This window comes from Choloepus didactylus, chromosome 1, assembly GCF_015220235.1.
Source record: "Choloepus didactylus isolate mChoDid1 chromosome 1, mChoDid1.pri, whole genome shotgun sequence".
Classification (NCBI taxonomy): domain Eukaryota; kingdom Metazoa; phylum Chordata; class Mammalia; order Pilosa; family Megalonychidae; genus Choloepus; species Choloepus didactylus.
In genome coordinates, this window is record NC_051307.1 from 86,016,047 (window position 1) to 86,030,512 (window position 14,466).

General features: G+C 51.3%; 1 protein-coding gene across 5 annotated transcripts in view; it reads left to right on the forward strand.

The window, feature by feature from the left end:
• The window catches only part of NR1I2 (nuclear receptor subfamily 1 group I member 2), a 50,887-nt gene that overhangs the window by 33,415 nt on the left and 3,006 nt on the right, over nt 1–14,466 (forward strand). The window contains exons 2-9 of one of the 5 annotated variants that reach the window (XR_005216973.1): nt 654–872; nt 3,779–3,912; nt 5,374–5,561; nt 6,466–6,740; nt 8,813–9,036; nt 9,159–9,275; nt 9,615–9,723; nt 11,189–12,184. Coding sequence is in view for 4 of the 5 variants with exons in the window: in XM_037836244.1 (XP_037692172.1) it covers nt 841–872; nt 3,779–3,912; nt 5,374–5,561; nt 6,466–6,740; nt 8,813–9,036; nt 9,159–9,275; nt 9,615–9,723; nt 11,189–11,333 (1,224 nt within the window). In the remaining variant the exon portion in view is untranslated. Of the gene's footprint in view, nt 1–653; nt 873–3,778; nt 3,913–5,373; nt 5,562–6,465; nt 6,741–8,812; nt 9,037–9,158; nt 9,276–9,614; nt 9,724–11,188; nt 12,752–14,466 lie in introns of those variants that run through there. The other 4 variants (XM_037836244.1, XM_037836257.1, XM_037836263.1 and 1 more) reach the window with 4 other exon arrangements.

Sequence of the window (14,466 nt, forward strand, 5' to 3'; positions counted from 1 at the left end):
AGTCTAGCTCTACAGGCAGATGAGTGGCTTTGATTATTCACTTACACCCCAGCTCGCCTGGGGCCAAGTCCAGTTCTTCCCGTGTTGTGATCCTGATTCCACTTTTTCTCCCCATCTGTTTGGTTACCTAATTTGAAAACCCTCTTTCTGCCCAGCCTTTCTGGTTCTCTCTGGGAGATTGGACCCACATCACATCCGAAATATCCTCTCTGGGACTCCCCAGTCTCAGAAATCATCTTGAACTAGTGACCTGACCTCATGAGCTGCTCCCCATTCAGCCCTTTGACCAGCACATAGCCTCCTAACCTCAGTCTATTCTAGGATTATTCTTAGGATCCAACCCAGGGAACTTTTCTTTTTTCCTTCTCGTTTCTTCCTCCCCTCTTGCCCTTCTCTGTCCTAAGTTCTTATTCTTGCCCTTCTCAACCTATGGGCTGCTGGTTCTCCTCTAGGGTCCTGGTATTGTACACAAAATGCCATGGTTACATCCTCGCTCTAGAACTCTAATTCCCCACCCTCTTTTCATCCTGAGAGACCAGCTCCTGGGTCCACAGGACCAAATGCGAGGCATGTGCTCTGGGGCAGAGTATTCCTTCTCCAGGCTCAGCACGTCACTGTCCAGCCCTTTGATTCCCTGTGGTTCTTCATTCTAGTCCAAGAGGCCCAGAAGCAAACCTGGAGGTGACACCTGAAGAAAGGTGGGACCATGCTAACCTTGAACACAGTGAAGAAGCAGACTCGGTTCATGAAAACGCTGCCATCACTGCAGAGAAGGAAGACGAGGGTCCCCAAATCTGCCGTGTATGTGGAGACAAGGCCACTGGTTATCACTTCAATGTCATGACGTGTGAAGGATGCAAGGGCTTTTTCAGGTAGAGTTATCTGTCAACCCTCACCCTCCTGCCATCACCAACCCACTTGGTCACATCTACCTGGGCTTCTGCCATCAGCCCCCTGGGCAATGTCTCAGGGCCTCAGCTGGTCTGCTTTGCAGGTTCAGCCCATCCAAAGGCCTCCTGGTCGCTCCCAAGGGAGTCATCAGCATCTCAGAAGAATCCCTTAAAGGCGGTCTCCATCTTCTATTTTCCCACTCTACCCCAAAAAGGTCCTCTTCCCCTTAAGATATTCCTTCATTTCCCCATTTCTTCTTGAATAAAATAGAAGATCAGTCAGTAAAAGAGAAGGAATTTGAAAATCCAAAATGTAGGTGTTCAAATCAGTCTTATGGGGAGGTTGTTAAGAATGGCACAAAATAAATAAAGAATATAACAAAACAAGCTCACCTAGAAACAGATAAACAGGGAGGACAAAAAATTAAGGACTGAAAAGTCCCAAGTCACAGACATAAGAGCTCATGATCTTCAGCTGAAGAAACGGAAAAAGCAAAGTCAGCTCAGCAAGGCTAGAGCTCAGCACAGGACTCAGCCCTGGAGGTGGAGAAGGAGACCAAGAAAGGAGGGGAGGCAGGGAAGGAGTGTGTGAGGAAGAGCTCCAGGCTCCCCTTAGTGGGGGACGGGCTATTGAGGAACAGCTCCCACTTCTAGGCCTACAATTGAGACCCTCGTGCATCCTCAAGACTCGGCTATGCAATTTGCAGTTTTTCTTTCTGGCTGGACAATTGAATAGAAATGAATGCTAGAGCTGAGGCCCCACCTTGCAATCCCAAAGGTGGGCTGTTGGTCAGGACATCATGGGCAGGGGCCCAGCTGTTTGCCCCTGGAACCCACAGGAGGCCTTCCAGGCCTGGATGAGCCCAGGGAGGCCCTGTGACAGCCTCTGTGTTGAGACCAAGCAGTGGTCCCCCAGAATGAAGAAACTCCAGCTGTGGAGCTGACATGGTCAGGACTGAGCAGCTCTCAGGCCCCATGGGGTTGTCTCCTAGGACGGGTCCAAAGGCACCCATATTCCAGGGAGAAAGGAGCACTTGTGTTATATGAGTTAGAGCAAAGGTGAGGCACAGCAGAAGTCCAGGCTTTCAGCCATACGTAACAGAACCTCCTCTCAAGTTTGCTTAAACCATAAGGCAAATGTATGACCTCTCACAACAAGAAGTCTGAAGTCTTCAGGGATGGGGGTTCAGCAGCTCGTTCTTTCTCTTCTTCTCTCCTGCCATCCTGCCCAAGATCTTCAATCTCAGTCTGGCTCTCTTTAGGGCTGTGCGATGGTAACACCGTGCCGGGGACCACAGGCAGTTATCGTGGTATTCAGCCAGAGTACAAAGAGGCCCATCCTATCCTCTCCCTAAAACCAAGGAAACCTTTCCCACAACACCCTGAGACATCCTCTTCATACCACATGGGCTAGAGCTGGGCCCCATGCCTCCTCCCAAATTACTCACTAGTAAGAAGCACCAAGTGTAGCCCTGAGCTGGGTATCTGCCAACGTGGCCACATGGTGGACATCAGGGCCAGATCTGGATTCTGCCAGCAAGGAGGCCACCTGGAGTGCTGTCTGAGCAGCCTCTGTGGAGACTGTCTGGGCGTGCAGGGATCCTCTGCTCTCCCTTCCCTATTTGGGTGCTGTTCCTGGGACTCTCAGAGGGAGGCAACAATTTTGTAGTGGTAAGAGCTTGGATTTGAGGATTCAAATTTCAGCTCCTCATTTACCTGGAGGACATGTGGTGATCTGTCCTCTGGATGCCTCAGTTTTCTCATCTGTGCACACAAGATGTTATGATGAATTTCCACAAATTTGTGAGAACTAAATTTGGAAAGCTCTGCATCCGATACATAGCACACCCTTAATGCATGTGGACTCTCGAGTGGTACCAGAGGCCTCCTTCAGACCCAGGCCGGCAGTGGTGGCAGGTGGGGGGGTGCACCTGCAAAGAACCCAGCCCCCGAGGCTACTGAGCTCACACCTGCCTGTCAACAAAAACCCAGCTCAACTTCCCCAGTTCGGCTCTCAATTCCCTCACCGCTGGACCAGAACTAGAGGCCAGAGTCAAGGAAGAATTTGTTACTTTCTATCCAGCTGTGAAAATGGGGAGAAATAGGTAGGCCACACTGGCTGGGTCTTCTGTGGGGAGTTCCGGGTGTCTGAGCTGGGGGGTGGTGGTTGTGCTGGAGCCTCTAAAAGGCAGGTACCACATCCCCTTCCTACCTGCAGCACCACGGGCCTGCACACTACACTGGTAAGAGTTCTGAACCTCTCTGCCCCACTAGGTCAATCAGGAGAATCCACTTTTCCAACGGGGAAGCCATTGTTCCCTGAGATAGACAAGCTTCCCCACAGTGTACCAGTCCTGGGAATCTAGAATGGAAGGTGGGGAAGGAAGGGGGCTTCTAAAGTTTATTAGGCTTCTGGGGTCAGGTGTCCTCTGGCCCCTTGTTCCAAGAAGGAGGAAATCCACAAAGAGGTCCGCCTCCAAGGAAACATTGCCCATGCCATCTTCAGGAAACGCCGGAGGACATTTACCTCCCAACAAGATGCCTGTGAAGGAGGGAGGGGACCCGTTCCCTGGAGAAGGCTGGGGCCTGGAGCTGCATGTGCCTTGAAAAATCGGATATCCTGCTTGAATGTTGTAGGAAAGTTTCCTCACCTGCCCTTGCTCCTCTAGTTGAACGCTTTACCCTTAGAGAAGCACAGTAAAGAGAGGAGCTTGAAGAGCCCCCGACCTTTCCTATAAAACGGACCCAACTCAGGAGGCGAAGGCGGGGCCCGCGGAGGGTGGGGCTAGTGTCTCCGGAGGGGAGGCGGGTGGGCGGGGAATTCGGAGTCCCGGGCGAGGGGGCCAGTGCCCGATGCAGCCTATCTTCTGTTGTTGGTTCTCCCACAGGAGGACCGTGAAACGCAACGCCCGGCTGAGGTGCCCCTTCTGGAAGGGCACCTGCGAGATCACCCGGAAGACCCGGCGGCAGTGTCAGGCCTGCCGCCTGCGCAAGTGCCTGGAGAGTGGCATGAAGAAGGAGAGTGAGCAGGCGGCGCGGCGGGGAGAGGGCGCGCAGGGGCGCACGGGCTCTGGGAGCCGGATGCACGTGTGCCTCGGTGCCCGCGTATGAACGGACCGTGCGCATGTGTATGAGCACGCGTGTAGATAAGCACCGTGAGTGCACACGTGCACATGCGCGTGTGTTAGCTCGTCCGTGTGCAAGAGGCAAGCAGCTCATTGCCTGCATCGCCGTGGGCTGACCCTGAAAGTACTTGAGAAAGGGACGGCATCTTTGTTCTCTGCTCTGGGAGGTGTGGTGGGCGTCTCTAGCCAAGGCTGTGCTGCCCCTTCTCTCCCCTCAGTTTCCCCTGCAAGATTCTTTTTTGTCCTAGTCGTAATTATCCTTGTGGTGTTTTAAATAATTGGGAGGGGTGTGTGTGGAGTTGGGGGAGGGAGATGGGAGTTGGGGACACATGGTGTGATGGGATTGCCAGGCTTCCAGCTGCTAGTGCCCAGCAGCTGCCTCAGACCTGGAGTCCTTACAGGGGAACTGGTTGCAGACAGGTGGGCAGACTGTTCTCATGTCACCCTGCTGAGCTTTGGTAGTTTTATGCTCCCAGGTCACTCTGAGATTGAAGTACATAGGGAAAAGGCTAGAAGTTTCTAGTGCATATTTGTCTCACAGAGTGATCCGAGGCCATGGGCAGGGAATGAGTGAACACCCTCACCTGACAGTTCTGGCTGACAGACTCCCTCAATCTCTCCTCTCCAAGGACCCCCACAGCTTTCCTCTACACACAAAAAGTGAGCTCCAGAAATCCAAGGAAGATCCTAAGTATATGGGCTTATAGGAAGTGCCCAGGGCTCATATTCCTTGCTAGGCAGTAGCCCCAGCTCTCCTGGGTCTTGGAGACACAGAAGCCTTGGGGAACTCTGAGAAGTCTTAAAGGTATATAAGCCACCAGTAGGCAGTAACATCAGGTACCGTTTATTGAACATCTATTATATACCAGAAACTATGTTAGGCACTTTACATGCAGTGTCTCATTATAACAGTAGCACTAGTTAAGCACTGTTACTTGAGATTACAAAAAAGGAAAATGAAGGCAAGTGAAGTTAAGGAACTTGCTCAAGGTCACAGCTAGTAAGAGGAAATCCTTCACCCAAACCCAAAACTTTTGATTCTGAAGCCCACACTTTCCACTATCCTGCAATGTTGTCTCAAATCCACTGCCAAGGGCAGCAGATCATTGCACCTCATCCCTCCATCCTTACACAGGTAAGTGTCCAGAGGGGTCCACAGACCTCCTGAGTCTGGGAAAGGGCAAGTGTTTTCTGTTTGTTTTTGCTTTTGTTTTGTTTTGTTTTGTTTTGTTTGCTTGTTTTGTCACCAGCACTTTCCCTTATCTTGAGAGCGTTTTAAGAAGGAGCTCCCCGCCTTCTGGTGCTACAGGCTGAGCCAGTGGCCCATGCACTGAGCCTGCTCCCGTCTCTCCTTGCAGTGATCATGTCCGATGCCGCTGTGGAGCAGAGGCGGGCCTTGATCGACAGGAAAAAGAAGGAGCGGATTGAGACTCAGCCCCCAGGCGTGAAGGGTCTGACTGAAGAGCAGCAGACGATGATCAGGGAGCTTATGGACGCTCAGATGAAAACCTTTGACACCACCTTCTCCCATTTCAAGAATTTCCGAGTATGAAGTTTTAGCGCTGGCTCAGCAACTGTGCTAGCTCCTCACAGCCCCAGCCTCTTTCCCAGGGATTCTCAAAGCATGGGCCTGGGTCAGCAGCATCTGCATCACCTGGAAACTTGTTAGAAATGCAAATTCTTAGACCACCCCAGACCTACTGATTCAGAAACTGGTCATGGTGGTGGGGGGTGGGGGTGGGTGAATGGTGGGGACAGTGAGGCAGCAATCTGTGCTTTAACAGTGAGGCAGCAATCTGTGCTTTAACAAGACCTCCAGGTGATTCAGATGTGTCCTGAAGTTTGAGAACCACTGCCTTCTCCTTCTACAGCAGGTAGGAATTGGGTCTGAGCTGCAAATGGAGAGAAAGCAAAGAGGTTCCCCAGGGTTGCTGGCATTCAGGGCTTTATGAGGACAGGGTCAGAACCTGTTGGGAATGTGACCTTTGTAAACTGGTGTTTACCGATCCAAGAAACATTACGGATCCAAGTGTCCTCCTTCGCCCCGTGTACACCATTAACTCAGGTGGCCAGCCCAGCTCCGAGGACAGGAGGAGCCCAGTGACCCGGAAGCCTGTACATTCTATCGGCAACTCCCAGACTTTCCCTTTGAGTCCCCAAAGTCCAGGGACGCTTGGGACATACCTAGGTGGGATTCCCTCTCACCCTCCACTCAGGGAGGGAGCAAACCTCATCTCTGTCCAGGTAGATTCAGAAAGCACTACCTGGTAGGGGAAGACCAGAGAAAGGAAACAGTGCCCTGGGTGTGTGTGTGTGTGTGTGTGTGTATCTGCAGTTGTGTGTAGACTCAGGTGGTGGCTGTGTGTGTGTGTGTGTGTGTGTGTGTGTGTGTGTGAGGGGGGATCTGTTGTGAGAAAATATCCTGTGTTTCTTCTCTTCACCTCCTCCAGCTGCCAGAGATGCTTAGCGGTGTCCAGGAGATTCCAGAGTCTCTGCAGTCCTCCTTGGCAGAAAAAGCCGCCAAATTGAGACAGATCAGGGGGGATCTGGGCCTAGTGAAGGTCTCCCTGCAGGTGCGGGGGGAGGACGGCAGCATCTGGAACTACAAACCCCCGGCTGACAACAGTGGGAAAGAGATCTTTTCCATGCTGCCCCACATTGCTGACATGTCAACCTACATGTTCCAAGGCATCATCAACTTTGCCAAAGTCATCTCCCACTTCCGGTAGGGCATGGGGATTGGGGAAGAGGGCTGGGTGGAGGGTGGGGGAAGGAATGGGTGATGGCCAAGAGGTTCTAAGGTTCTGAGGTAGAGCCCCCTGAATCTTGGGGGACGTTGGTGTCATCTCTGCCCCGCACAGTACCTTCCAGGGAAGAGCGGCCGAGGTGCAGCTCATCAGCTTTGTGACCGTGGGCACGTGGGCACTTGCCTGTGCCTCAGCCTCCCCATCTGCTACATGGTACCTTGCAGGGTTATCATAAGAAATCACGTTAATATCTGAAGAGATCCAGCACATGCTGGACATCAAGATAATTTTCTCCCGTTTCCCCTCAAAATATTAGGAATCACAGGTTGGCAATTCCAGAGCAAAGAATGAGATGGTAGGAAAAGGAAGGAAGTCCAGAGAGAGAAGAAAGGGGAGAGATGGACAGACACTGGTCTCTAGCAGTCTGCCGCCAAGAGAAGGCTGAGGCGGCCATGGGGCAGGGGTGCTCCTGAAAGCCAAGTGGTTGGGACCCCACAGAGCCAGATGTGGAGGCAAAAACCATGGGGTAACTGGAGTTAGCAGGAGACCCCAGAACCTCCCGGTGTGGTGGGACCCACAGCCCCATAACGTGGAGTCTGTTTGAGCTGGAGATGGCTCTGGGCTGTCTTTCCCTAGTCCGGCCGCCTTGCCTTGCCAAGCCTGGTGTGAGTTGAAGCACACACACAGGAGCCCCTGATTTCCTCAGGAGGCAGACAGGGCAGGTTTTGTTCTAGGTGTCCACAGTCTGCTTTGTGGGTGATACCCAGGACTTATTTAATGGTATGAAGGCAGCAACAGACTGAGTGGGGTTCAGACTGTGGTAAATCTCTTCAGTGGAGCAGGGAGAGAGGCCTCCATACACACGTGGACCCTGGCAGTGACTTGCTGACATCCTTTGGCCCATAGTTAACCTCTGGGTGGGGGGTCACTCACTATTTCTCATGACCACCAGTGATGGAGTACAATGACCCCAGGAGCTAGGCATGGAAAACTGAGGTCTGGCAAGGTTAAGGGACATGTACAAGGTCACAGTTAGTCAATGTGGAGGCCAGCTTTGAAAGTCCCAGAATGTAGACTTCAGAGCCAGCTATGTGCCAGGCCTTGAGCAGACACAAAGGGTAAGATCAATTTCACAGCATTTGCTGTGTGTGGGGGAGGGGAGTGGGTACAGGGAGCACAAGGGCCTGAGTTTGTGGGGAGAACAAAGCTGGGGGGAGAGCTCCCTCAAGGGCCAGGCATGGAAGACATCCCTTCCAGCCTCCTGACGTCTCCTCATTGGAGATGACTCCCGTGGTGGGGACCTGGGGACCTCTCTCCGCCCAGAGAGGGAGAGGTTCCTGCCGGATGGGAAGGGTTTCAATCTAACCATGAATATCAGATGCTACCGAGCAGCCACTGTGGCTGTTTGGTGCTGGGGATGGGACTCAAGGCATCCAGACTGCCTGGAGAGAAGCAGTAGAAATGTGTACATATTAAATCCAATATAGTGGGAAGCAAATATCCCCCGCTGCATGGGAGTAATGCCAAAGAACTGGCCACCGCAGAAGGACTCAGAGCCTTAGAAAGACTTCTGGGAGAGGCAAAGACATAGCTTGGCCTGAAAGACAAGCAAGATTTTATTTAAGTGAAGCCAAAGGGGCAGTCATTCCAAGGGGGGAAACTGAGGCAGAAAGCATGAGAACAGACTCAGGACCAGGAGCCAAGCCATCAACTGTAGGATGTGGCTGTCTAGGGAGTTAGAGGAGATGGGCCCAGGCTGTAAGGGACCTGGGTGCCAAGTTAAGTGGGCAGTGGAGAGTCACTAAAGGTAGCAGGATGGTAGAGTAAAATGGTCCAGAAGAGTAATGGGTGACTGGGCTGTGAAGGGGAGAGATCATAAGCAATTAGAAAACAACTGCAGTGATCCTCAGGGCAAGGAGCCCGTTCCACCCTGTCATTTCCTGCCCCCCAACGCCCCCACAGGATTTCTGGATTAGGGGAGTGGGTGCTGGTGCCAGGCTGTGCATGGCTCCCCAGGGCGCTGTCATCCCCTCCCCATTCTTGCTGCCAGGGACTTGCCCATCGAGGATCAGATCTCCCTGCTGAAAGGGGCCACCTTTGAGCTGTGCCAACTGAGATTCAACACGATGTTCAATGCAGAGACCGGGACCTGGGAGTGTGGTCGGCTCTCCTACTGCTTGGAAGACCCTACAGGTGCCCAAGAGACTCTCGTCTGTCCTGGCAGAGGGAGGGACACACAACAGTTGTGGGAAGAAAGGAGCGACTCCAGGAAATGTGGGTCCTGGGTTGCTGGGCAGGAAGATTGGGTGATGGAGAAGAAGACCTTGTTTGGTGAGTGTGTTGAGGAGGGAAGGCTTGCTGAGAAGCTGCCCCCTCCATCCCATCGCCACCCGCAGGGGGCTTCCAGCAGCTTCTCCTGGACCCTGTGCTGAAATTCCACTACATGCTGAAGAGGCTGCAGCTGCATGAGGAGGAGTACGTGCTGATGCAGGCCATCTCCCTTTTCTCGCCAGGTGAGGCCCCTACCTGTCCTGCTGACCTCCCGGGCTTTCCCCAGGCTGCCCACACCCCATCAGCCTAATCTGCAGGAGGTAGCAGCCCCTCCTCTGCCCTCCTCAGGGAAGGTTGCAACCGATGGCCTTGTCCCCCCCCCCCACTGCAGAGCCAGGAGAGGGACTCTGGTTGGATTTTGCTTAGGTCAATGGGGTGATGCGTAGCCCTCCCTTCACTTCCCTGCCTGGGTGTCTTGGAGGGTGGGGTGGGGGAGTCGGCTGGCAAGTCCCCCTCCCTGGGCTGGACAGTCCTTGCCCCCGAGTCCCTGCCCCACCGCCTCACCTCCCTTTCCTCCCCAGCAGACCGCCCAGGCGTGGTGCAGCGTGGCGTGGTGGACCAGCTACAGGAGCGCTTTGCCATGGCACTGAAGGCCTACATCGATTACAGGCGGCCCCAGCCCGCCCACCGGTGAGCAGCTCACAGGGGACAGGGGCGCGAGGGTGTGAGACGGGGCTCCTGCCCACCCGGCCTGCCTCTGGCTGCAGCCTGCAGGCCCCTGCCTGCCCTGGGCCTCTCTGGGACAGCAGACCTTGGTCCTTCCTGGGGTGGCCTCTGGTTACCAGGGCTCTGGGGCCATGTTGCGTGACCTCTACCAAGGCCACCTGCCTGGGGAGCCTGAGTCCCAGCCAACAGTGGGAAACCCGAGGAGGCCAGAGGCCGGCACAGCTGAGGGGACACTTGCTCCAGGAGGCACAGTTCACATCTGCCCAGGGCCTTCCACGTTCCTGTCATCAGGGTATAGGAACAGCTAGATACTCTCCTGTTCCTATACCCTGATGGAGTCTTCCAGAAATATTCAGTATTAACAATCAAGATAATAAAGAGGAGGATAACATTAAGAATGACCATAATAATGATAAATATATAACCGAATATTGGCTGAGAAGTGCTCGCCCCTGGGTTAAGCAGTTTACACATATTATCACTTTTAATTCTCAAAACAACCCATGAGGTGGGAATCCACCATCACTGCTCTTCAAGGGAATTGAGGCATGGGACGGTTGCCCAAGTTTCCACAGCTAGCAGTGGCAGAACCCGGAGGAGGGCAGGCAGACCGAATCCAAAGCTATGCTCTAACTTCCTTCCATGGAAAACACAAGTGCACACGGGGGTGGAGGCTCCTTAGCTTGTTCTGGTCATAACCCCCAAGGAGGAGGGCTGCTCAGGACTTTGCCCAGACAGGGGCTTCCGCACCTTTGCTGGCCCCCAGCAGTCACTGTGGAGTGCTCGGTCTGACGCCCACTGAGCTGAAGGCACGAGGGGCTTAAAAACTCACATCTTTACTTAGTCTGCACCAGCTTTATCTTTGGTCAGCCTCCTGGGGTGCTAGGGGTGGCTGGGTCCTTATTTGCTCTGTCCTCCCATGTATGGAGCCAGGTGGCTGGAGGTGCCAACCTTCCCTTCCATCATGGGGAAACTGAGGCATCAGGTGTGTTTCAGACACATCCGACCCACAGCTAGATCCAGGAAGGGCTCCTAGGCCACAGCCCCTACCTCCACAGTTACTTCTTTCAGTCCTGGCCCTTGGTCGTGAATCAAGACAGCCAAGACAGTGATCCCCTCCTGCCCCCCGAAATTAACAAATACATTTGGCACCTGCTGTGTCTGAATTTTTCCACTGAGGTCTCTGTTTCCAATAAGGGGTGGAGGGGGTGGGAGTGGGGAGGGTGCAGCGCCACGCCTCCCGTGCGCCCTTCTCATCCACAGGCTGAAGCAGAAGCTTAAGGAATTCAGCCAAACCTTGTCTCTTGGCTGATCTGAGATGATTTGAGATGAAAATCCCTAAACTTGCACAACCCCAGAACAGTCCGGGGCTGGTGGATGGGGGATAGGGTGGGCTGCACCCCCAACCTTTCCTCTGGCTGGTTTGCAGGTTCCTGTTCCTGAAGATCATGGCTATACTCACCGAGCTTCGCAGCATCAATGCCTATCACACCCAGAGGCTGCTGTGCATCCAGGACTTACACCCCTTCGCCACCCCGCTCATGTGTGAGCTGTTCAGCATCACAGATGGCTGAGCAGCTGCCCCTTGGGCAGAACCTCCATCGGAGTTGCCACTCCTGGGGCTGGACAGGTGGACACCACCGACAGCCAATCATGAGCCACTGACCCCGCCTCCCCGTGGAACTCCCTGTCTGCTGCAACCACAGCTGGCTAGCTTTCCTCAAAAGGGGACATGAGTCCTCTCACCCTCGGCCCCCCAGGTCCCAGCTCAGCCTGTGGAGAGTAAAGCCATAGATGCTTAAGTTGAGAGCACACTGGCCCATAAGTTAGAACCCTCAGAGAGGCAAGGCTGCCCTTCTCTTTGCAAAGACCCTGCGGTCTGGGGGTGCAGTGCTGTGGCGGGGGAGGGGAAGGGCCAATCAGGACCTGGGCCATCTGAGTTCATTCGTTTCTTGGGTCTTTTCTCTGCCCCCCCACCCCACTCTTTCCCCACCCCCAGCCTCCTGTCTTGAGCTACCTGGTCTGATTCGGGCCTGGGTTCATCAGCAGGCGTGGTAGGTTTTGTGGGAGACCAGGATGTCTGCAACAAAGCCAGAAGCTTGTCGTGACCTATGTGTTTATTCTTCCCGCATTCTGGGCACCTCACTCTGGCTCTCTGCTTCTAGTCAGACGACACATTATTAAGCACCTACAATAAGCATCATCCCGAGGGGTAGACTCAGACATCGATCCTGATCTCAAAGAGTTTATGGCTAAGTAAAGAAAACGAAACAGAAACACAAATAACCCTGATTGTAAGGAGAAGTGATAACTGGCACAAGAAACTCAAAGATTTTCTGCGTGGATGCTGAGCTGTGCTGGGGTTTTCTGCAGTATCTGGGAGCCTGAGGGGGAGTTCCCCAGGACACGTGTTCATGAGTGGAAGGTAATGAACCGGGGCTGTGTGTGCATGTGTGTGACTTGGTGTAGGTCTGCTCCCCATCTGAACTGTGGCATGGGTTTGCTCCTGACGTTGGAACCCTGAGGAAACTCTGGTTGGAACTCTGGGAGAAGGCTATATTCATAGTTAATACATGAGCTGGAGCAGAACCATTTGCACGCACTGGCTGTTCCTGTTTACACATCTATTCTCAAAGGTAGAATATGCAAGTGTCTTGTTTATAGCCATTTGTGAATGAAAATGTTTTTGCATTTTCACAGATTATATTTTAATTATAGAAAGGCAAGCCACATCTAAGAACTAGTTTTAGCAAAATATATTCCTGGATTTAATGCCAAATCAAGGCAAGAGGACTTACATAATTAACTTTTGACTAGAGATGGAATTTTTTTTTGCCTGTTTTTCTGGGGAAAAAAGAAACATACATGCACACACACACACCACACACACACTACTTATTTTATTACCCTTTACACATCTGAAGATTCTGCTGGTGTAAGATAATAAAAAGGTATTATTTAACTTGGTTTGCTTATAACATGATTGTTCTATATAAAATTTAAAGTATATACAACCATAATTTAAAATATAGTAATTAATTTTAAATAATATTTTGTTGCAAATGAAGATACAAGGTAACTGATTTTTAAGGAAAATTTCATTGCTTAGCTTTTACCAATTTATAAGCAGGTCAAACTTTGAGAACATAAGAAATCAATGATGCTATAAATCAATTAAACATGTTCCCCACTATATTCCCAGATTTACTAGCCACATCTGCATCAAAGAGATATGGAAAATACTCGTTTTAGAAAACAAACTGAAGGGAAAAAGCGCTCCTCCCTCCAAACTCAATGAATACCGTTTTGTCCCCAGGAATTTTGTCTAACCATACTCATTGGGAAATATAACAAACAACTTTAATTCAACTGCATTCATAAATCACATGCATCTTCCTTCACCCACTGAAATAATTTGCAGTATGCTATTCATTAAAAAGCCTCAAGTTGTTAGGTGTAGGCTAGGGTAAGGGGAGGTTCGAGTGAGATTAAGATGGGATGTAGGGTAAACTATCTCTCAGCATTGATTTAAAAAATACCTGGGCACTTCCTAAAACACTGAATCTATACATACCCATGATTTATATAAATCATAAAACCTAAGTGTAGCCTAAATGGAGTTAAAGTTCAAGGTTAGGTGCACCAAAGAGTTCACACAGGGTATTTCCTTTCAGTAGCTATGTGGATCTCAAGTTCATAGGACTGAGAGCCAGATTGAATTTTCCAACTCACAAACATTTGGATTCCCTTGTTAGTCTCTTCCCCAAGCTTTTGAGCAAGGAGACATAAGCATCAGTTTCTAGGCATCCTTGTGACCACTGTCCTCTTTTTCTAAGTCCAAGTGACTCAGTCAGGAGAGAACGGAATCAGTCTCCTAACCTCAGGGGAAAAGACTTCCAAGGAACCTCTTGCAACCTACTGCTTACATTCTGGCCCTCCTGCCCCCATTGGTCAGAGCCACTCTGCAGACTCTGTCTACCCTACAAAGTTATTTAATTAGACTCCAAGGGTCTAATTAAAGCCTTGGCATCAACACTTCTTCTTGTAGGACGGCCCAGGAAGGCCTCTCCTTTCTAGAGAAACAAGGATCTAAAGAGAAACACATTTGACTAACCATCCCATTCCTGGCTACCAACAACTTGTGGCCCACATCAGGCCATCTTCCACTGCAGCTTCAGTTTTTCCCCAGTTGCTTTTCCTTTCACAGCTCTCCTAAATCTGATGGTGCTAATGGATGGGTGAACTATACCTCCACTTGTGGAAGGGTGACCATCCCATCCCTCTTCTTCTTTTCACAAGCTTCTCCATGAGGGGGATCTGCAGCCTGCAACCAGATCTCTCCTTTCCTCACCAACTACCCTTCTAGAACCTTCCAAAATGTCACCCATTATCATTGCTCTCCTGAACCTCATCCCAAAGGATTGTAGGATTGTTTGGTCAGTACTTTTTGGAAGACCTTAGCAACTAAAAATGGATTCTTAGTTAAAAGGATATTGAAGGATAGTTAACACACTGTTTATGAATTCAAATTGTTAAGGTAGGAAATAACAGTGCATTTCAAACAACTGTACTTCAATGCCATCAGAAGGTCCATTCCGTAAGTAAAATCATGTAGAATTGCCTGACCACTTCCCTCTCTCCCAACACACACATATTGGTAAATGCATCTAACTATTTTACACATATTAGTGGAATTAGCCAAACCCA